At 38.2% G+C, this 23,086-nt stretch overlaps 4 protein-coding genes and 2 long non-coding RNA genes across 11 annotated transcripts; 3 read left to right on the forward strand and 3 right to left on the reverse strand.

The window, feature by feature from the left end:
• Positions 1-396: 396 nt before the first annotated feature.
• LOC104705531 (uncharacterized) lies at positions 397-4,603 on the reverse strand. The gene is given in 19 exon segments (XM_010421549.3): positions 397-584; positions 587-634; positions 773-899; positions 992-1,080; positions 1,171-1,234; positions 1,342-1,407; positions 1,525-1,616; positions 1,808-1,873; positions 2,019-2,108; positions 2,237-2,366; positions 2,456-2,547; positions 2,954-3,028; positions 3,144-3,235; positions 3,608-3,695; positions 3,898-3,931; positions 4,023-4,063; positions 4,161-4,214; positions 4,311-4,407; positions 4,503-4,603. Coding segments are annotated over 19 exon segments (1,428 nt in total). The 5' UTR covers positions 4,562-4,603; the 3' UTR covers positions 397-560.
• A 1,811-nt stretch (positions 4,604-6,414) lies between these two features.
• Positions 6,415-9,388, forward strand: LOC104709105 (uncharacterized; the record flags this gene model as incomplete). Its single annotated transcript, XM_087463048.1, has 5 exons — positions 6,415-6,461; positions 6,510-7,113; positions 7,256-7,835; positions 8,683-8,796; positions 8,880-9,388. Coding segments are annotated over 5 exons (1,854 nt in total), but the record flags the coding sequence as incomplete, so codon positions are not given.
• Positions 9,389-9,568: 180 nt separating this feature from the next.
• On the reverse strand, positions 9,569-12,207 carry LOC104705532 (uncharacterized). Its single transcript, XM_010421550.3, has 6 exons — positions 11,493-12,207; positions 10,899-11,117; positions 10,689-10,793; positions 10,468-10,587; positions 10,301-10,387; positions 9,569-10,185 (listed from the first exon to the last, which is right to left on the reverse strand). The coding sequence occupies exons 1-6, from the start codon at positions 11,859-11,861 to the stop codon at positions 9,748-9,750; spliced, it is 1,338 nt and encodes a 445-aa protein (XP_010419852.1). The 5' UTR covers positions 11,862-12,207; the 3' UTR covers positions 9,569-9,747.
• A 2,272-nt stretch (positions 12,208-14,479) lies between these two features.
• On the reverse strand, positions 14,480-17,612 carry LOC104705534 (uncharacterized). 5 transcript variants are annotated; one of them, XR_015564521.1, is made up of 9 exons: positions 17,279-17,612; positions 17,108-17,185; positions 16,992-17,028; positions 16,847-16,924; positions 15,911-16,011; positions 15,686-15,789; positions 15,531-15,610; positions 15,192-15,294; positions 14,480-14,844 (listed from the first exon to the last, which is right to left on the reverse strand). It is a non-coding gene; the product is annotated as an uncharacterized LOC104705534 (long non-coding RNA). The 5 variants fall into 5 exon arrangements; XR_015564517.1 differs by lacking the exon at positions 15,192-15,294 and adding an exon at positions 16,107-16,451; XR_015564518.1 differs by lacking the exon at positions 15,192-15,294.
• An 84-nt stretch (positions 17,613-17,696) lies between these two features.
• Positions 17,697-18,626, forward strand: LOC104705533 (uncharacterized). Of its 2 annotated transcripts, none has more exons than XR_015564522.1 (2): positions 17,697-18,009; positions 18,198-18,626. It is a non-coding gene; the product is annotated as an uncharacterized LOC104705533 (long non-coding RNA). The 2 variants fall into 2 exon arrangements; XR_754330.3 differs by having other exon boundaries at positions 17,710-18,073.
• A 2,842-nt stretch (positions 18,627-21,468) lies between these two features.
• LOC104705536 (uncharacterized) lies at positions 21,469-22,868 on the forward strand. Its single transcript, XM_010421551.3, has one exon. It carries the CDS (start codon positions 21,628-21,630, stop codon positions 22,744-22,746), a length of 1,119 nt encoding a protein of 372 aa, XP_010419853.1. The 5' UTR covers positions 21,469-21,627; the 3' UTR covers positions 22,747-22,868.
• The last annotated feature ends 218 nt before the right edge of the window (positions 22,869-23,086 follow it).

Raw genomic sequence — 23,086 nt, forward strand, 5'->3', positions numbered from 1 at the left:
TGGGGCAATTTTTGCTTATATCAAAACCACACAAACAACCACCGAGTTTCAAATCAAGGTTCTGTCTGAACCAGTAATATTTTATTTGACCAACCTCTCTTGTTACTCTATCATCATGTTTTCTTATGGTATGGAGTGCAAAGCTATGCCATTCAAGAGCATTTTCAAATGTGATGAGTATACTCTTTTTGGAACATCTAAGTGCTGGAAGTTTTCGGGGGTAACATGATGATTCCAACATTACAAGCTTCTTCCCATCATAATAAATAAATCTACTACAATAATAATGTGAATTCTACTTATTGCTTTACACTAACTCGGCAACATCACTGTTAGTTGTTTTGATCCGTACTGTTTTTTGGACATAAATTTTGCAAAATAAATATAATAAAACAATGATAAAACAACAAGAATCTTATCATTCAGGAGCATTTTCAATGTGATGATGAGTATACTCTTTTTGAAACACCCATTTTTAACCAAAACTTATATTATTCATACATAATCTCGTGGATGGTTTCTATGTTACAACAGCCTAAGCTCAGTCAAGCTCGTAGATGTTACAATTCACCTTCTACAGTTTCTCTGATGTAGATGAGCAATGCCTCTGCGCGATCAGCAGCAAAGACGAATTCTGCAGAATCACCATTTCCATTCAGATTGTGACTTATCTTTATTATTTGACACTTTTGTCTTAGTATGATGCAGAATGCCAAATCATGGTCATCAAGACTAAAATTACTTGGAAGATAATTAAAGCAAATTTGAATACCTGAGTTCCAGCTATGATCATACCGTTGAGAGGATGTGCAGCACAACCTGTGACAGTTTCAGACAATGAAACAAACTTGTTACTGTGATTACACTTCTCTCTCTTCTCATTTCTCTGTGAATCCTCACTGCAACAATATATTAGCAATATCAGGAGTGTAGCCATGAACTTTAGAGAGAGCATAAGATTATATATCAGGAGTTTTCAAGAAATCCTTACTCGTAGTCAACGTGACAAGGAGACCTGGAGCTTGGATGAAAATCAAGAACATGAATCCCTTTCTCGCTCATGGACCCAACCACATAAATCTGCAATATGAATCATATAACTTTGTATAGAATAAGCCAACTAAGATCAGAAAATCTTCACTTATGATTGTTACAAAGCGCAGGGCTTACAGATGATGTTGGCAGCCATGATGGTTTCCGCAATATTAAGTCAGCTGAACTGTTGGAACCATCCCTAAAGAACCAAAATCCAATACTCTTAAAGCTCCTTTTTTCCCAATTGTTGATCAATTTAAATGCATCTTGTTACAAATTAAGCTTGAAGTTCTTGAGTTTACTTACAACCAAGCTGGAGGAGGGCAATGTACATGAGTAACTTCAGATTTATATATGTCAAGAACACCGGACCTGCACTAGAGATATCCACCAAAGGAAAAATGATAAATGATATAAATCAACGAAACAAAACATGAATTCAATCGTATTTCCAAAATGAAATGAGCTGTTATTAAAGGTATGACTTACCAACCATCGTCAAGGTGAAATGCAAGTTGATGAGGAGATGATGGGTTTACATCAATGGAATGAATTTCCTTGGGAACGATTTCTGACTGTGCCTGTAAAGGATTTCAATTTGAGGTTCAAACTATTTCTAATGCTTGCCAATTTCAGCGCGATCAACTGCTGGAAGTTTCGAGGGTAACATGACTCCCACATTACAAATTCTCATTAGTAAAAACCAAAGAGGCAGACCAAGGTTGCTTGAAAGATGGCACAAGTGAGATGCAAAACAAAAGACAGAACTTACCTTAAGAGATGGAATCTTCTGCAGCATTGGTGCAAGATGTAGAGATGCTAAAGGCAAGTGGCTCATCTGAACATTACCAATGTCAAAACGTGATCAAAAATACATGTTTTGCAGAGCCAGAGAACACGAGAATGAACGTAAATTCATGTAGATGTTACAGATAAAATATACTTGCCATAGCCAATTCCAGCCTGGCCCTTGTAAGACTTACATCTTTGCGGCTCTGAAAGGCAGAAGAGTTTCTTCCGCCACGAAGGTCCCATATATGAATGATTCCTTCTTTACCAGCTCCAAAAATAGTCTACATGGTAGATGAAGAAACTCAGTCTAAAACTTTGAGGCCTAACTGAATTTGAAACCATAGTCTTACTGCAACTTCCATGATCAGAAGAACTTTACTGGCTTGGGGATATCTTAATTAATGATTACCTGATTATCCACATATATCTGAATACTCTTGATTGAATCATATCTGTTTGTTGAAAGTTCAATGCATGGTGACACGCCTGCTCTTCTATCCCACACATGAACCATACCAAGTGTATCTGGAGAAAATATTCTGCATAAAGAGCAAATGCAGAAAATTTGCTGAAGAAAGTAGGTACAAAAGAAGCTATAATTTTGTTTCCATCCCAGGGAGATACAAACCTTGAATCGTCATCAGTACTAATGGCAACATCAGATAAACCTCTATGAATTTTGCGGCCAATAATCGAGAGCTTCTGTCTAGTTTGCAATTCCTGAATCACAATTAAAACGAAAATTGAAATGTGGGTGGAATGATATGAATATTTAGCAAGGCTAGCCTAAGTAGCGCAGATTAAAACTTAATGAGAAGTCTTACTATGGCCATCTCAGTGACCGTGTCATTTCAATAAAAAATTGTCTGGCATTTCTTACAATACATTATTGGTATATCCGCTGCATTTTTTGAACCATGTTGGAAAGGAAAACTTGTTATGCCTACGGCGATACATCTGTGTTCTTGTTTCAAATATACTATAAAACATAAACTGAGCTTACAAGAAGACAACCTAAGTGATGACGATGCGGTCATCATATTGGTTGGAACCAGAAACAGTTGTCGAAAAACCATATAACTAATATCCATGTGATCTCAAAGTCATATGTTGTTGTAAATCATACCTCAGTTGGTTTGGGAGACATGTAACTGATATCAAAGATAAGCACTTTATCATGTTTCCTTGATGTGCAAGCTACCTATAGGAATTGTAATTGCTCAATATACAAAAATGTTTTTCAAATGAAGTGTTAAGAAAGAGTTAAAATGTCAGATACCTCATTTTGTATTGACTATAGAGTATTGAGCACATACCTCATTTTGGTTTGAAGGATTCCATCTAGCGACATCGAAACCCAGACGAAAAGACGAATGCACAACATGCTTAGTTTCATCTTCCGCAGAACCTATTATTGACGACTCAGTAAATTACTCATTCAAAAACTGTAATGAACAAAGGTACAAAAACTTGTATCAGAAGCATAACATGAACGAACAAACAAACTATAAAAAGGTATTATCCAGCAACATCACCATCACCATCATGACGATGAAAATATATTATAAACCTTACTCATATAGATACAAAGTTCAAAATTATAATGCCAGCCACACTTGGGTGAGGGTTTGGGCATTTGGCTGCAATCTATTTGAATATTTGGAGTGAATGCTTGAACTAAAACCATGGAATTCATTCCAGCTCAGAAGCAAAGCTTTTTCAAATAAAGAGACACATGTACGTTAATAATAAACAAAATGAGCAGAGTTCAAAGCTTTACCTGGGCCAACCTTACTCTGGCAATATAGAGTTTCAAAGTCATGCACCGTCAAGCATCCTGATTCTGTAACTGACACTATGTATATACCCTGGAAACAACACTTGTAACCTAAGACATGGTAACAAGAAAATCCGAAGGATATGAAAACTGAAAGCTAAAACACACACACACTCAAGGACTCGAGACATCCTATCTCTCAAGAATAAACAGACATAAAACAGAAAATAATCATATGAAATTGGACATCCACGGTAAACAAGACTCTAAAGATCTTGCTGAGGAGGACTCACCTGATTATCAAACTCAATCCCTGCAACGCCTCGCCTAGGAACCACATTAGAAACGAGTCAAAGCGACAGACCAATTCAAAGCTCACTAGATAGCTATGTACGTAGTAACAACAAGAGAGTCTTACATTGGAGGTGTCGAGGAATGCTGGTGGTGGATCTCCACCATCTGACATAAACAAAACTCTTAGCTCTCAAACAGAATACTCCAAAAATTAATTAAAACACTTAATTACTTCAACAAAAATAAAATAAAAAAATCGTACATGGGTTCGACATGGCTCATCGTTCACATGATAAAGATGTGAAAATTTCCCAATCTTAGCCACAAGAAACAAAATTCACCAAAAATGTCAAATCTAACGAAGAGTTTAATCTCATGATAAAGCAACAAAAATTCGAGGATAAAGTAAAACCTCCGAGTAGGAATGAGCAACGAGAGTATAGAGTTCGTGTCGATAAGCTGACTCCAATCGTCCGTTCAATTCGATTAAAGATCGTTTCCATGGCCGCCTTCGATAAAAATTGAGTAAATTAAACAGAAGAAAACGCCAATTTTACAAACAAAGAAGATAAGGGGAAAAAAAAACACAAGTAGATCGAATTACCTGACCGTAGTTTTAGAATTTCCCGGCGACGATTCCGGCGAAACCAAGTATTTCTCCATTGATTTGCCCCTCCGACCAACTCTTAATTTTCCCGCCTTTGAGTGTGTAAAAAGGAGGGAGAGACTGACCTAAACCCATTTATCTAAAATTAATATTATAAGCCCATTTAGAAAGGCCCATTAGTAAACTGAAACACGAGTTTCGTTATAACACGAGCCGGGCTCGGTTAGATTTTTTTTTTGGTGGATCTTTTTCGTGTCTCCTTGACTTCCAAGCTTTAGGTCTCGTAGTCGTTCGTTCTCAGCTTTCTTCTCGATCTCAAAGTCGTTCTCGTCTCAGGTATGGTGCTTCTTATCTTTCTCTTTGTGTTTTTTTTTTCCTACGATCTCTTTAATTTCTCTCTCTCTCAGCATTTATTTCCGCCTTGATTAACCTTGAAATTTTGACCTAAATCAATCTGATTTTTAGGGTTTCTTTTGATTTTGATATTCATGGTTTTCTGAATTTGATTTGAATCTTTTCTTATGTTTTTCCGGTTGCAGAAAAATATTTCCAGTTCAAACCAAGCTCCGGAGTATGTAGCAATCACTGAGCCACCTCCAAAAATCAGAATTCTTATTGAGCATATTGCACTGATGGTGTCCAAACTGGGGATCGAGATGGAGAGGAAGGTCTTGTTGGCTGGAGAGGGGATTCAAGATAAGACTTCTTGAGAAGACCAGACGACCCTTACCACGCATTTTACCAGCTCAAGCTTACTGAATACCGTGCTCGGAATCAAGAAGATGGATCAGCTCAACCTGATGCTCCAGCTACTGATGAGTCTGTTCGTGTTGTTATGGTCCCTCTATTATCGGCCTTGGGTTACCCTCTAGCACCTCAAAGTTTTTCATTGAAACCTCCCGAAGGGATCACGCTCTTGCAACTTGGTATTATTAAAGCTCACAGCTCAGTTTGTGGCTCGGTATGGGATGCTTTTTTTGGCGGAATTGGTGAAGAGAGTGACTACGAACCCTCAGTTTGAGTTTATGAAGGAAACTGATGGCAGGCCTGATTATTTCACACACCTCGTTGTTGCGTATTCGAGAGTAGTAAATCGTTCCCAAAAGCTGAGCGAGAGGGGTGCTGCTTGTATGGAAACCCTTCTCAATGGTTTTTTCGATCAACTTCAACTGGAAATGGCGGATAGGAGTGATTTGCATGCTTTTGCGGGTTGTGTTGACTATTTTGCTTACATGGAGAATAGAGAATCTTAAGGTCTTTTTTTTTTTTTTTCTTTATTCTGATTTGACTTGTATGAAAGATGCTTAACATGCCTGTTTTCATCTTCCACATAACCTATTATTGATGACTCAGTAACTTACTCAGGTTTCAAAACTGTAATGAACAGATCGGTACATACAAAAACTTGTCTGAAGCATAGTATGAGGAAACAAACTATATATTATTAACCGTATGGTCCGACAACATCATCGTCATTGTCATTGATGTTTAAAATTAAAATCTTATATACCTTACTCTCATTAAGGAATTCCATTGACGACTGATTTAAAAAAAAAATGATTCAGTTTTCATATATCTTCCTCCCAAAAATTAAGTCGGTCTAATTACAAATTATAACCGACATTATAAGCCCAATTAATAAAGGCTCATTGGAAAGCTGTAATAATTAAAAACCCTAATACTAGTTTCGTTATAAATTACTACTAGCCTACGCATAAGGGCTCAGTTAAATTATTTTGGAAGGAGGATCTTCTTCGTGTTTCCTTGACTCCCAAGGTTTAGGTCTCGAAGTCATTGGCGCTCAGCTTCTTCTCGACCTCACGGCAGTTCTCGTCGCGACGCTGTTCATTCTCGGCTGAGGTACGGTGCTTCCTATCATACCTAAATTAGGTCTTAAAAAAACTGATAATTTGGAGAATCTGATTTTGATATTTCTTTTGATTTGATATATATGGTGTTCTGAATTTGATTTGAATGTTTTCTTATGTTTTTGTCTGGTTGTAGAAAGAAAAATATGGATGTAGCAATCATTGAGCCACCTCCAACACTCAGAGATCTTATTGAAAGAACGGCACGTTTTGTTTCCAAAAAGGGGATGGAGATGGAGAGGAGGATGATGTACTGTAAAAGTTTCAACTTCTTGAAGACAACAGACCCTTTTCACCCGTTTTACCAGCTCAAGCTTACTGAATACCGTGCTCGCAATCAAGAAGATGGATCAGCTCAGAATATCCAACCTGGTGCTCCCGCTACTGATAATGGTGTTCGTCTTTATATGTTTCCCAAAGTGTCGGCTCTTCTTAACCCTCTACCACCTCACAGATTTTCATTGAAACCTCCCGAAGGGGTCACGCTCTTGCAACTTGGTATCATTAAGCTCACAGCTCAGTTTGTGGCTCGGTATGGGATGGTTTTTCTGGCGGAATTGGTGAAGAGAGTGGTTATAAACCCTCAGTTTGAGTTTATGAAGGAAACTGATGGCAGGCGTGAATATTTCACAAACCTCGTTGTTGCTTTCTTCTGCTTACGTGCCACCAACTGCTCAACACTTTTCAATGATGTCGTTGAACCCACCGCCACAAATGCAGCCGCCTGGTATGCCTTTAAAGTTGTCCAGTTCGACGCAGAGTGATTTGCAAGTACCGGCGCAAAAATTTTTAAACCAAGCTCCGGCGGTTGTAACAAACATTAAGCCACGTCCAGATGTCGCAATTATCATTGATGAAACGGCACTTTTGGTTTCCAAATAGGGTTTGGAGATTGAGAGTCTGATCAGGGACTGTAATGTGGATGATACAAGATTCAGCTTCTTGAGGAGCTCACACCCTTCTCACGCAATTTACCAGCAGAAGCTTACTGAATTCCGTGAGTCTGTAGGTAATGCACTACCCAATCACGTGACTCGTCGATCCCTGGATTGGGGTAAGGATCCCAGCAATATTGCATTAGTTAGACCTCTTGAAGGCATCACGCCCAAGGAACTTGGTATTATGAAGCTCACAGCGCTGTTTGTGGTGCGGTATAAGAGTCATTTCTTGGCCGAATTGGTGCAGAGAGTAAAAATGAACCCTCACTTTGAGTTTATGAGGGATAGTGATGGTACCAGGTACTGTTTTTACATTCAGCTTATTCGTGCGTATGGGACTGTATTACTGCCGTCTCAGAAGACGAGGAATAAGACGGGTGTTGCTTTTGTGGAGACCGTTCTTAATGAGGGGAATCGTGCGTTTACGGAGACCGTTCTTAATGGTTTTTTCGAGCTTCTTCAATTGGAAATGCAAGAGGAGGGAGTGGAGATGTCTATGAGGGATATGCATGCTTTTGTGGGTGGTGTTGATTATTTTGCTCTCATGGAAAAATGATAAGTCTTGTATGGGGATGATGCGACCACCACAGGCAAACACACAAAAGTTGGACGAGTACGACTTTGTGTAGAAGACTTGCGTCCTGTAATGTTTTACTTCCACTCTTAAAGTTTTTTTTTTGTCTTAATTTTCTCTCGCCTTCATTAGCTATTCTATAGTTAACTAAAAAGGGGAGATACAGTAATGACCCAATCCAGTTTTTTAGAAAATATATTGACAATGCAAAGCTAATGAATGATTCAGTTTGCCGGAAAAATAAATGAATATTTTCATCTCCTTTTTCTATCAAATTAAATTCGGCCTAACAAATTATAATGGACAGACATTGGAAAACTGTAAATACTACTAATTGAATCCTCGGTTGATTATATTTATTCACAAGAAGAACTATAAATCGTTTCTGTTGCAGCAGCTCACTATTATTACCTTGTCAAACACGTCTTTGGCTTTATTCCTTTTCCTACTCTGTTTTCAGTTTTCTGTCTCTTCTTAGTTTATCCTTTTTATTTTGGATTTAGGAATCCTAATTACATTAGGTTTGGGTAGTGTTAACGCTTCTCTATAAATATAGACCTCCAACTCCAATGCTGGTAAAAATTAAGAAGAACCATCCCTCGGCTTCACCAGTTTCGTTTTACTTCCAAGATTTAGGTTTCGCAGTCGTTTCTTCTTATCTCTCCCGTCCCCAAAACCCTAAGTAGAAAGAATGTTCACTTCGACAAATCAAGCTCCGGAGGATGTAGCAATCGTCGAGCCACCTCCAGAGATCAGAAGCTCGGTTGAGAAAACTGCACTTTTGGTTTCCTGGACAGTGGCGGAGATGGAGAGGAGGATCATGGCCATTAGTAAGGATACTGAAGATTTCAACTTTCTGAGGAAGTCAGATCCTTATCACGCATTTTACCAGCACAAGCTTGCTGAATACCGTGCCTGAATCAAGATATAGATGGGTGCCTCCGACCTGATCCTTTAGCTAAGTTAAAAGGTGATGCACAACCTCGTCCTCCAGCTACTCTCCCTGAAGGATTCAGTACTCGAAAGGAGCTTTGTACTGTTAACCTCACAGCCGAGTATGTGGCACGGTATGGAGTGGATTTTTGGTTACATTTGTATAGGAAAGAGCATATGAACCCTCAATTTGAGTTTCTGACGCCAGCTGATAGCAAGTTCGAGTATTTCGATCAGGTTGCTGTTTTGAAGTCGGAAGTAATAAAGCGTTCTGAAAAGCTGACTAGTGATCGTATGGAGATTGTTATCGAGGGTTTTTTCTATAATCTTCATCGTTTAGAGGAATTGCGGATTCAGAAGGAGGGAATGGAAAAAGCTCCGGGTAAGATTAATTTGTCTGCTTCTTCTGTTGGTGGTGGTGATGGTCGTTTTGCTCACATCAAGGACGAAGATTTGCCACTACTTAAACACCCTTTGACGAGGAAGAACTTTCTATCAGAAAGGCAGCCTGCTATGCTTCCACTGGGATCTCAGCTTGCTCTTCTTCAAGCTCAGCAGGAGAAATCCTAACACTGTACATCTTCTTGTGAGATCGCAGGGAATTGCTTTTTTCAATCTCTTTAACTCTTCTTTGTTTAAAATAAACTGACTCAAGTTTGCTTATTATGACTTAACGCTGTCATCTTAAAAATCTCTTTTCTTTTTTAATATTATGTGATGCTTATGTTTCATGCATGCCTGCTTCAAAAATCCTACAAGCATTTTACATTATAAAACTCAAAAAATCCAACTGAGAGCTTTTGATATGAAGTCAAGATTCTCAAAACAAATAATTTGATGGCATATTATACTTTTAGCTACAATATACTTTTAGATTCCGAAACACCTACTTACAGTAACATCTGGCCGCTGGTATAGACCAATACTCACTAAACCCATCTCTTATGCAAACTAGAGGATTCTCTTGGAGTAGTCTGCAGTGGCCTTCTAGGTTTCTTTGAATCACTTGTAGAGGAATCCCTTTTAATCCTTGAAGAAGAAGAAACTGAAACAGGCTTACGGCGGGTAGTCGATGGACTAACTACTGAAGGCGGCTTTACAGATTTCACAAGTGACGTCGAGGATTTAGCTGGAGCTGAGTTATGGATTTGTCCCACAGCTTTGAGTTGTTCCTCCTTTATGAAATCAACTGGAGCCTCCATCACAGCTCGCTGGGGTGTGTCTACAGTAGGTTCCGAATCAGAGGATGAAGAAGTTGTAAGAAGATCCATATCATAAAGAAGATTGTCCATTCTCATTGGGAATTCATGGGTATTTGAGACTGCAGCTGAATAGGAGGACCTCCGGAGCTTAGTGAGCTGTGTGACCTGCGCGTTTCACAATGTATGGAAGGTATCATATACAATGATCTACCAGGAACATTTCAGGATGAAAATCGAAAGCAAGGCTCTGGAACTTGTAAAGGTTGGTTAAGTTTATCACCTTTTCTTCTAACACCAGCACGTCTCTCTTGAGCTTCTTAATTATTGTCTTCTTCCTGCGAATAATCTCTTCAAGCTCCGTTTCTCGCTGTTAAAGAAAGAAGAAACATAAGTCATACGAAGAAATTTGAAGGGAGTTTGAAAAAAAGTCTAGGATGCCGCGGTTACTTTTGAACCAGCTTTGGTGGTCGATTGAAGAAACGAAGTTAAGTCCTTTATTGTTGCATCTTTCTCTTGACACTCCTTTCTGAGGGAAAGCATGTCTTGGTCGAGTGAAAGATTATCAAACTGCAATACACATTAAAACCAAATGATCTGTCATTAGCAACAAAACCAACCAAGACCCAACACAAAGATTGTTTCACCAAATTCACAAGTTCTTAACATACATGGTTTTCTGCAGCAGAAGTGACACTGGAACACCAATCTGACATGTAAGACATACGCCTTTCCTCTGGCTCTGCGTCAATCACCAGATTTGTAGGAACTTTATCCTAAACAGTAAAACCAGTGAGAAGTTGAGAAACATAATTATAATCAATTGGATCAATAGAAATGATAGATGCTCATCAATGATCGCCATGGACACAGACGCACACCTGTATAACAACAGGTGATGAGTGATGATGTTGATCACATAGCCAGCAGCCACAATCTACGAAATTAATCCTCTCAGATCCAAACTTTTCTTTAAAAGTTGGTTGTAGATCATCATCATGCTCTGAGATCTTGGTTCCAGTTCCAGACTGATCCTTGACAAGATTTAGCTGTTGACACAAATCGTCAAGCTTTTGCTGCATACTTGAAAGAACCTGATCCTGAAAAAAAAAAAATATATATCCACACTTGCACTTAAACAACGAGGACACCAACATTACAATAACCATATCTCTCTTAAGTTTTCAAACACACAAAAAGGTTGAAGACTTCATCAGTGAGACCATTGTGAAGTCAACACTTGAGATCTAGAGAGATTAAACACATAAAATTGTATGATTAAAACCATAATGTGTGAAATTCAAAAACAAGTAACGGAAATTGAAAGCATAAATAAACAGAATCATGTAAAAGCAAAGTGCTTTAAATTAAACAATCCGAAAAAAATGCTAATATTTTTTAAGTAAAAATTGTTCAAAGTAACGAAATTTATCAAATCCCAAGCAGTTAAGTTAATAAGAGAAACCAATACGAACCCTAAGACCAACAGATTTCTGGAGCTTTCGAATCAAACCGTTCTTCTTCGACTCAGAGGCGGCGACGCTAATGACGGCCACAATCAGGAACCTCTGGTAAGGAGTGAAGAGCTCCCACGCGAGGGTTTCGTCTCGGCTCAATCCGCCGCCGATTGACCGAGCGGAGCTGGCTTCATCGGAATTGACGAGTAAACCTTGGAGAGAGATGTAAGATAGACGCCGAGACGATTGCAGAGGCTGACAAGGACGACGGGTGAAGTGAGCTGAGAGAGGAGGCGGAATGAGAGAGGAGGAAAAGGGGGAGAGATGGACTGAAGCGGGCGGAATTGGGTAAGACCCGGGATCCGGATCCGAACCGGGTTCATCCATGGGAGGAAGGAAGGAGGAATCAACGAGGTTTGAGAGATTTTCAATTTTCAATTTTGAGACTTTTTTTTTTTGGGGGTTTTGGAAGTTTCTGTGATTTCAAAAGTTGAGATTTCCCCCCCCCCCCCCCCCCCCCCCCCCCCGTAAGGAAGGTGAAGCGATTCAAGGGTTAACGTTGAGTGTGTGTGTGTGTGTGAGCGTGAGCATCATCATCATCTCCTTGTCCAGCCTGGGTCACTCTACTTACTACACCTTTTTGTTTTGTTTTGTTATTTTTTCTTCGAGCATATCTCTGTCTGTGTAAGCCACGTATGTTTGTTTACTCTATTTGGTTAAATCACCTTTTTAGTGTCTAGTAATTTTTTCACTAGTAATTTTCTATTACAGTTTTGATTTTTAGTTTTTTAAAACTGTAGAAAAAATTACCAATTGAACTTTGATTTTATCCAAAAGCATGTGTACTTTGTTTCTTCTAATCATCTTTTTTTATCGTTTTCAATCACGGTTAATCGAATAGTTTGATGTCGAAATCCATACATGGATCATGGATGATGAATTTGTCCGAAATTTTTTGTGACAGTCTGAAAATTGTGGCTTTTCCTCTAGTCAATTAGTGGATCTATCACAGTTTAAGAATGATATCAGCTCAACATATATTTTAGAACGGTTCACTTCTGATCCCAACTTTATGGGGCTGTCCTTAAGATTTGCATACCAAGTGCAAAAAGAAGAACGTTTCAGACTTCTCCTTTTATTTTGGGTGTTTTCTTCAGATTTTTTTTTTTCAGACTTCTTCTTGTTTATCTGCCTTGATTATCAAACCATCATCGATGAGATTCCTCGAACCATTACAGATTATGAATTTAGGATATAAGTTGTGGCCACTTCAAGGCAATGTTTAGAAATCTGGACGGACCACGCTCGTCAGATCAGTAAAGCCGCGGATACATGCATCCAATAATTTCGTCTGTACAGACTTTCAAAACCAATATTTTTACGACATGGTCGGTATCTATCTATGCATCTTTTAAATCCGAAGCTCCTTCCTTACATGTATTTCAAAACAGCTTGGTTAGTAAGTGTAAAACTTTAACGGATATGTATTTTTTTTTCATGTATTTCTTGTTTTTGTATATTGTAGTCTGACGTTTAAGTTTCATTCAAATTTCAATTAGTTTAATTTCGTAGTAATGTTTTCAAATAGTTTAATTTACATTTTTCAGAGTACATCACTACATCAGTTTGTGTCTTTACCGTCAAGATAATACTATTTGTCAAGTGGCTTTTATTGTGGTACTAGCCAAAAATAAACCAGAAGTTCTGTATATGTTCAATTAATTAGGGGTACTTAACCCATAACATAGTTTAGTTGAGTTGGTTTGGTGGGCCTGTGTCCAATGTCGGTGGTGAACTGTGCATGGGTCGTGTCTTTCATAAGAATGAAAGATATATAGATATTACCATAACTCCATAAGTTTCACAACCGTGTTTTTAGCTGTAAATTAACCTTCATTTGAATATATCTCACACTTTAAGCAACTTGATAATCTGCAAGGGTGTGAATGAACTATAGTTTTTTGAGATGGAATCAGTCTAAATGCATCTTGATTGAAGATCTCTATGATCTGTCATTGATCACACATTTCACATTTCGAAGAGCAAGGACGGACACTGTGAAAGTTTCTGATAGATGACTCTATAACACAACAAAATGAACACACACACTCACAAGTCAGAACTAGATTACATAATTTTTCTTCATTGATGATATCTCGATTTCGATTCTGATAATAAGTGTACGAAGTACGATGATGGCTTCCCCTCATAACTATATAGTAGCTAGATATAATTTTTCGTTGGAAGAACAACAAGATACGACACGAAGAACACGTGAAATACCGTGCCGGAGAGAAGTTTGCACAACAAGTATGTGATGCTTCTAAGTCACTGTTCAAGATTCTTCTTCTGCTTAATGCTAGTAGCTGGAGTTGACGGAAAGCTAGGGAGCGTGTCATCAAGGCTAGAGAGCAAAAAAGGTTGTTATGTATACAGCGATCAAACCGTAATGAAACTGAGGCTTGGGTGTGATTCAGATGCGGCTGATGAGAAGTTTAAACAGGCAGCAAGCTTAACGTTAAAGACAGGAACGCGTCAATACAATCCAATGAGTTTTCGTGATGAGCGCCATTGTTCAGTTTAAGAGATGAATTATACCAATGTGTACTTGAGTGTGCAAACTTAAAGAATGAAACAGTTAATTAAAAGAACACTCCATTAGTACAATTAATGGAGGATTGGAAGAACGATGAAAACTAAACGGCATAGCTTCTATTGTGTGAAAGAAGAAAGAGAAAGAAGAGAGAGAAACTCAAATTAGAAGAAACCAATTTGAAGTAGAGAAAGAGGAATAAAAAAAAATCTTGACTTCGAATAATTAAACACTTTCTAATGGTGCCAAATTTATAACGTGATCAACTGAGGGCATCATTAATGGGAGAACTTTTTTTTGTGTTCTTAGATTAAATATATAGTGAAAATAATATTAGATCAGTTATTAAGATCATAGGTAAAAAAAATGGGAGAACTAATTATGGTGTTCTTAGAATAAAGATATAGTGAAATAATGTAAGATGTAAACTTCCTTTCTATTAAATCATTCATCTGTTTAACATAAGAAACTGAAAAAAAAATCAACCATTGTCTAGTTACTTCTCTGCAGACAACTACAATCTTCATAGGATCAAGCTAGACATTTTGAGTGGAAAGTCCTGATACTATATCTCAAAGAAACGAAGCTCAACCATGAATTCTTTCTGTTGTGGGAGAACCAAGCAACAGCCTTGGGAGAAGCAAGCACTTGAATAGCATATTCCATAGCAAATACTGTCTTATCTACAGTCACGGGGTTAGCTCCATTCTTCAGATCAATCTGAATTCCAGACTCCACTCTGAAACTAAACGGTCCAACAATCTGCATTTAACGAACCTGAAAAAGACCAACATACTCAACATCTCTTAATATCCCCAACATTGTATGGAATCAGACCTAAAAGCTTTCCTCAAAACTCAGATCATCATCTAAGATCCCGGAGCTTTGATCTCATTTGCAGAAAAACGCAATCAGCAAAGTAATTAAAGGGCTTTGTAGATACAATTCGATCCATAGAGCAGCACCAAAAACGTAAACAGCAGGAAAATGCTGAAGAAGAGATAACTACATATATATACTCAATGGTAATCAGTTCTTTCTTTCTACTAGAGAAGAAGACAACAACGATCCAGAAAATTAAAACTAAAAGATCGACACTTTATCAGAGAAAATTCGAAACCCACCAACATTCCGGTGTCAGATCAAAGAGGGTCGTATCCAAATCCTTAACTTTCTAAATCAACAGAGACGCCTACTCTAAAATTTCCACAGCAGTAAAATTGATACCTGAAGAACAATGGAGCGATGAAATTGAGATGACTTAAAAGGAAGGAACTTGGAAAAGAGGAAGGGAGACGTTGGAGATCACATCGGTCACTCTTAAAACTAGGAACTTCATGTGATTCAGGAAATGAAACTAATCCATTTGCTCAAAGATAATATAAGCCAACCAAACTTCTCCTCCCTCATCTTAAAACTCTCACATCAATCCTTAAAACAAATAAGAAGATTCAAAAGCTGACCTTGAGTCCAGGAACATAGTCACCACGCTTGTAGTAAGATGGACTCTTCATGGCTCTCCATTCAGCAGTTCCCATTACATCTACACAAATCAATCCAATTCAATCGCACCATTACAAAACCTCCAAAAAAAAAAATGAAAGCAATTCAATCGCACCTGATGCTTCTCCTTCTTAGCATCTATCATCGATACAGAACTAAGACGGGTTTCTCAATTTCTTTCTCGAACGTGAACGACGAAGACGAAGAAGATTCTGATGGCTGAGTATCGGAATCGGGTTGACGAGCGGCGGATGTCGTACACAAGTCGAAATCGCATGTTAGTCACTAATACCTTTATGTATCAAAAGCCAACAAAGAAAAGGGATGCAAAACAGCAAACCAGGCAACAAATCCCCGAGATTTCTCCCCAAGAAACGGGTCCAAATCTTATCTTGCATGGCTCTGACTCTTTCCATTACAAACAAGGACTGTAACATACTCCTGAAACAAGCTGATTCATCAGTCACCGGTACCAAATCCTTGGGAAAAATTCACAAGTAACGAGACAGACGAAGGAATTCGAAAACAATAAAAACCTAAGAATCGTCGTCTCTAGAACAGGAAGGCAAAATGAAATTTAAAGAAGATGACGAACTGAGAAGACGTCGTCGATGTAATCGTCGGAGAAACGAGGAAGCATATCGGAGATTATGGTTTTGAGTCGAGAAGCGGACTCCGATTCTCTCGACATCGGGAATGTGAGCGCGCCTACTTCTTCAGCCATCATCGATTTCGAAGAGGATGAGAGATTTTTCTTTCTCTCCAAAATATCTCAACCAATCACAACACGGAAAACAAAGAAGAACTGCGTTGTGGATCAGTTCTATCCCAAGACCAAAATTTTTGATCTAAGCCCACTGTTTCCTTTTTTATTAATATAACTGGGATAAGAACACACAATAGTTCTGCCGTTAATGATGGCCTGAGGTCCCTTCTTAAAATTCAAGATACAAGAAAAAAAAATTGTAGAATAATTCAGTGTTATAAGAGAAACAAGAAAAGGTGACACATTCGCCCTCTTCGAAGTGGTGTCAAGTGCATAATCCATAAAACGTCTTTTTAAAAGAAGAGCACAACAAGCAAGTACTATTATTTATCTCAAAAGAACTAGAAAAGCATATATTAACCCAATAGTCATCTCAAACTAACTAGAAACAAACATATTAACTCAATAGTCATCTCAAACGAACTAAAACAAACATATTAACCCAAAGTGAGACTAAAGAACATAAATCTAAAAGAAGAGACGGATTGAGGCAGAAGCAATGACACCTACGGAAGCCAAAGTCATGAGAGTGATCCCAAACACCTCGCCATTTAGCTGGCGGATAGCTAATTTCTTGCTAATAAGCGCCTGAAATAATCATCAAAACCATGTTAACAAACAAATAGTGGAAAAAAATATATACTATAGATCATACCTCCTTTAGCTGATTATGTGCAATCCTCAAATTTTCGCTGTAAAGTAAGAAAAAATTAGTTTAGAATTACTTAAAACAAATTCTGAAAATTAAAAAAAAAAAAAAAAAGTAAGCACCTATAATTCATTGCCGCTGTGTAGATCTCACGCTCTTGAGATTTTTGAATCTCAACAAACTCCTTAAACTTTTTTATTCTACACAAGAAAATAATCATTGTGAGAAAAGAGGGTAAATAATACAAAAAAAAAAAAAAAGGAAAAACAAAACCAGATATAATTTTTATATACCAAATTATCTTCGTACTCCTTTCTCCAGCTTGAAAGATTTGCTTCTCGTTCACCATTACGCTTTCCGATGGCCTCATTCAGCCTATTAAGCTCCTTCTCGAAATCCACTGTTGAAAACCGGCGACTATCAATCAAGCCGGAACGAAAACCTCGAGGCTTGGTGACTGAAACCGCCGACCGAGTCGCAAATAGAGCCAGGTGCTTCGTTGCCATCGCGATCGGATAGGAATCAACGGAAGGATAGTAAAAAAAAAAAAAAAAAAAAAGGAAAGAGAGGCGGCCGGCGACACAGGAACAGGAGAGATCGAGACCTAGACGACGGTTTTCTAAATTTGTATTTTAGGGCTCCTTTTGTTGGGCTTTTTAACTTTTCCTCTTTCGGCCCAACACTGTTTCCTATTTTTATTTAACTTTTGAGTTTTTTCTTCTTTCTTTTATTTTTCTCTTCCTTTATTATTATATAGTAGTGTAGATTTCTTGATGGATTGAGTCGGGTTTTCTCTCTCTTCTTTCTCTGCGCGATTTTTCAGAGAGGTAGAAATTTTCCGATCTTCTTTTTGTTCGCCGGTTGGTATATCCCGGCTATCGGGCTCGCTTTTGGCATCTCTGGCTTCTTCAACGGAGTTGGCCGGCTCTTTCTCCAGCAACGATAGCTACTTTAGCGCCGGTTTGGTTGGCGCTCTCTCCGACAATGGTGGCTACTTTAGCACCGCTTGGCAGGCTTTTCTCTAGTAGATCCGCTGCCTTCTCTCAGTGGTGTTTGGTTTTAGTTTTTTTGTTGACTCAATTGATTCGGTTAATCTTCGGATCCAATTTTGATTGCTTATATCATTCATTTGGTTTCATTTGAAGTAATTGATGATGATGCATGTGTCTATGCCGAAGTTTGATGGGTCGATGGACTTTGTTTGGTTTGCAGGCTTATGATGTAGATCTTCTTTCTTGGAGATTGGAAAGCTCTTTACTGAAGACGAAGATGATGAAACTCTGCTTTGGACTTATTTTCTCAGCAAAATTGGAATCCGCTGTAACTTTATGGGTGTAGATCGAGATTCCGGTATAACTTTCTGGCGATTTTGACCGGAATCGAAGTTTTCCGGCGTTACTTCCGTCTGCCGGTGACCGGAGACTCCATTTTTCGACTTCCCACGCGTCAACCATCATGTCTCTCTTTTTCCATGTGGTCTGTGTTCCATCTAATCTCTTTAGTCTCAAGGAAGAAATTACGACTGGACCTGTGGGCTTTTTTTTTAGTTGGTTTCTTTTGTACATTTGGTTCTTTCGGCTTGTAATATTGGCATGTTTACTAGGCTTAATCAATAAAGATACTCTAGTGCAAAAAAAAAAAGATTTCTTGATGGATTGTGTTTTGCTGATAAGTTAATAGTAAATTTTGACCAATACACTTTGTTCAATACTTTTTCTTAGGAAAGCTAGAAAGAAAGGTGGAAGCTATCATGTTACAGAGATATATAATATTAACAAGGGTTAGATTTTAGTTTAAGTCATCTCATCATGGCACTTCACTTACCACTTTCTTTCTTGAGAATCAAGCAATCTCTCTGTTCAGTTCCTCTTAACAAACGAACGCGTACCCGAAAAATTTATTATCTCATACATTTTTCACTAGTGTTACATGTAATATTGTAAACTTCATTAGCTTTAGATGGTAATAACAATTAAGGGTAGTTTTTTGGTGGTTGTATTAAAACTGTAATCAATATTGTCCAAATTGATCACCTAGATGAGGCGGAAAAATTGAGGCTAAACCTAATTAAAAAGAAGAAAACGGAAGCATCTCTCGATACTGTTAACTCCCCATCATTGAAGACAACTACGGGTGGTTTGAGGTGGTTATCTCCCAACTGTTTTTCTGGTTCGATTTTAACTAACTGGTTCATCACTGGTTCCCCTTTGGTTCCTAACTCTATTTGGTTAATTCACTTTTTAAGTGTCTAGTAATTTTTTCACTAGTGATTTCTATAACTGATTTTATTTTGAAAGATTTTTAGATAAAATTTACCATGTTTTCTTATAATCATCTTTTTATTGTTTCAGGCTTAATCGAATAGTGTTGTGTCGAAATCCATTAGACTCTGTCCAAAAACATTTGTGCGAATCTAAAATTTCTGGCTTTCCTCTAGTCAATTAGAATTAGTGATCTATCACAGTTTAAGAATGATATCAGCTCAAATTAGATTTCAGACGGTTCGCCTAACTCGATTCTGATCCCAACTTTATGGAGATGATCTTAAGATTTGCATGGCACGTCAAACTTGACCTTTATGCGCATCTCTTTTTGTTCTTGGTTTACGGAAACTACATTTTAGAGCATGTTTATCGGTTATACTGGATGAAGGTAATAAAAAAAAATCAAAAAGTAATAAAAAGGTGACGAAAGAGAAAGAGATAAGGTTTATGCCGAGACTGTTAAAGATACCCTCAGATCTTATTTTTGCTAAATACCATAATTTGATTGGTTGATTTTTAAAAAACAAATAAAATTTAAATTAAATAATATTATGTTATTAAAATTTTATTTCACAACTCATTTTCAGGGGATGACAGATAATTATTCTCTTAGTTCTCTTGACTGGGTATTTTTACTGAAACTTTAGCCAAAAGACAGTTTTGAAGACACTATCTGAAGCATTATAACACGATTACATTTGACGTCTTATTAGTGTTATATCCTCCAGTGATATTGCTATAGACACGTGCTATGTCCTAGTCTAAAGGAAATCGAACTTTCTTTTTTTGTTTTCCTTCATTTTCTCAACTATTAAAAGTCGTCTGTTGTTGACCTCCCTGCATACTACCTACATTTGATTTTTGAGGGTTAGTTTACATATCTTTCCCACAAATTTCTCATCTTTTTACACGTCAACCAAAAAAATTAGATTACACAATTGCCGGCAAGAAGTAACGATATGTGGATCATTTCATAAACTTGTAATTGTTTTTCATAGTATCCATGTTAGTATTTCCAATCGACTGAACTATGAATCATTTTAAAAAGTTCTGAAATGCATTAGACGGCAAACGAACGTCAAGCACATGCGGGCACATGAGTTGTCTTTTGAATAATCAAAGCCATTAATGTCTTCGTTCTGACTTGACACTTCCTTCTAAATCTCTTGCTACAACAATTAAACAACTGCCAAATCTCTGAATCACGTTTACTCTAGCTGTCTCCAAACCTGTCATATTTCTAGGGCCGACCATGAATTTTGAGAAACCTCAAGGGTTATCTAATTCTCAAGGGAAATAACCAAAAGACCTTACATACTGTATTTGCGTTGTTGCTCGTCGGATTATGTCATTAATTAGACAGCAACGAAAACAAAGTAATAAACAAATAATTAAAACCGTAGCGGAAAATGACAATCAAAAGTAAATTATGGTTCGTAGGGAGTGGCAATGTGAGCAACGTGGAGACCATTTGTAACAATGGTTAGGGTTATGTCATATTGACTAATTGCATGTGAAAAAAGAAGAACAACTAAAATACTGACTCAAAGGTTGAAAAAAGGAGATCGAAAAATATACATTTAATTATTACATGGGGTTGATATTGTTTATGTGCTAATTAGTAATTCACTAATTCCTATCAAGGACAAAGATCACATGCTCAACAACAACGATAAGGTCAGTGAATTGACAGTATATTAAATAATGCATCTATACATAAATAAAAACTAGTAGCTAGTAACTCCAGTCCAGCCAAACGTATAGTAGTGTGGACACAATAAGAAACCAAGATAATATCAACTGTTGTAGCTTAAGCCACTTGAATGTTGTCTTCATTATTGGGTCCAAAAATTTCAATGTAGCTAGAGACAGGAAAAATAAATATTAACAGATGCATTGCCACGATTATTAACTTGATCTCATTTTTTTCAACTATCTAGGTAGTATATAGGTAAATCTGTTATTCTTATATTCCAGTACGTATCGGATCGTCCAGACCAGACCCCGGAGAGTCGAACCGAGAACATGCCCAGGCCTGATGACATGGATAGTACAACTAGGCGACAGAAACAAACAAAACCATGTTATGAGTAATGAAATAATGATCCAATCTTGACACCAAACCCAAACAAAAAAAATCTGATAATAATGAAAATTAAGAAGCATGCAAAGTATGTGACGTGGCAATAGATGAGAAGGTTCAACGAAGCAATGGGCTTAAACAAAAAGTAATATTTCGTCGTCTTCAGGCACATCAATATGTGACTATAAATAAACACCATCTAGTTAAGTCACACTTCCATGTCAACGTGCTTCAACCTATGTAAAGCTTCATAATAATTAAACACATCATCACACAAAAGATTCGTTTCACAAAAATGGATACTACTAACAAGTCATTAGTGATCCTGTTGAGCAACGTCGTCGTGTTGCTCCTCGCCGCCACGACGGTTCATTCTTGCTTTCCCTCCGATCGAGCTACGCTTCTAGAGTTCCGAGCAAAGCTCAACGAGCCATACATTGGCGTTTTCAACACGTGGAAAGGTCAAGACTGTTGCAAAGGCTGGTATGGTGTGAGCTGCGATCCCAATACCGGACGAGTCGCCGGCATTACACTCCGAGGTGAATCCGAAGACCCCATTTTCCAAAAGGCCAAACGGAGCGGGCTAATGACCGGCTCCATCTCGCCGGTGATATGCAAACTCACTCGACTCTCCGGCATCATCATCGCCGACTGGAAGGGAATCTCCGGCGGGATTCCTAGTTGCATCGCGAAACTCCCTTTCTTGAGACACATAGATCTCGTCGGAAACAAAATCTCCGGCGTGATTCCGGCGAATATTGGGATGTTACTGAGGCTTAAGGTGTTGAACCTCGCCGACAATCAAATCTCCGGCGTGATTCCTCCGTCGATCACGAGGTTAACGAGTTTAGCTCACCTGGATCTCAGGAACAACAATATCTCGGGAGTCATACCGCGAGATATCGGACGTTTGAAGATGCTGAGTCGTGTGTTACTAAGCGGTAACAAAATCTCGGGTCAAATACCCGAATCTTTAACCCGAATCTACCGGCTCGCGGATCTTGAAATCTCGATGAACCGGCTCACCGGTTCAATCCCGGTTTCCTTCGGTAAAATGTCGGTTCTCGCGACGCTTAATCTCGACGGGAACTTGATCTCCGGCGAGATTCCGGGGACTCTGATGACGTCTTCGATCTCGAATTTGAATCTGAGCGGGAATCTCATAACCGGACGGATACCGAACACGTTCGGACCGAGGTCGTACTTCACGGTGCTGGATCTTGCGAACAACCGTCTTCAGGGACCGATTCCGGCGAGTATCACGGCGGCTTCGTTTATTGGCCACCTTGACGTGAGTCATAACCATCTGTGTGGGAAGATGCCAGCGGGATCTCCTTTTGATCATCTTGATGCCACGTCGTTCGCTTACAACACGTGCCTTTGTGGAAAGCCTCTTGGGAACTGTAAGAAATAATTAAATTAACAAGATTTGGGAAGAATCAAATAGTTTGATTATGATTTATGAAATATTATTATATAATTTCACGTTATCATGTAACTAGCCGTTGGAAAGAGGCAAAGAAAACAATATTTATATTTGGGGTGTTTTCTTTAGTCTTCTTATTGTTAATTTATCATATCTGCCTTGATTATCAAACCATCATCGATGAGATTCCTCGAACCATTACAGATAAACTATTAAGTTGTGGCCACTTCAAGGCATTATTTAGAAATCTGGACCGACCACGATCGTCAGATCAGTAAAGCCGCGGATACATGCATCCAATAATTTCGTCTGTATCGACTTTCAAAAC

The sequence above is a fragment of the Camelina sativa genome, chromosome 8 (assembly GCF_030686135.1).
Source record: "Camelina sativa cultivar CO46 ecotype springtype chromosome 8, ASM3068613v1".
In the NCBI taxonomy this organism is placed as follows: domain Eukaryota; kingdom Viridiplantae; phylum Streptophyta; class Magnoliopsida; order Brassicales; family Brassicaceae; genus Camelina; species Camelina sativa.

Excerpts from the sequence above, each read along its gene's own strand:
- LOC104705532 (XM_010421550.3), bottom strand. The coding sequence starts at position 11,861 with ATGGATGAACCCGGTTCGGATCCGGATCCCGGGTCTTACCCAATTCCG. Across the intron at positions 11,118-11,492 it reads AGAAATCTGTTGGTCTTAGG|GATCAGGTTCTTTCAAGTAT; the intron begins GTTCGTATTGGT and ends TTTTTTTTTCAG. Across the intron at positions 10,588-10,688 it reads CTTCTGCTGCAGAAAACCAT|TTTGATAATCTTTCACTCGA; the intron begins GTATGTTAAGAA and ends TGTGTATTGCAG.
- LOC104705536 (XM_010421551.3), top strand. The coding sequence starts at position 21,628 with ATGGATACTACTAACAAGTCATTAGTGATCCTGTTGAGCAACGTCGTC.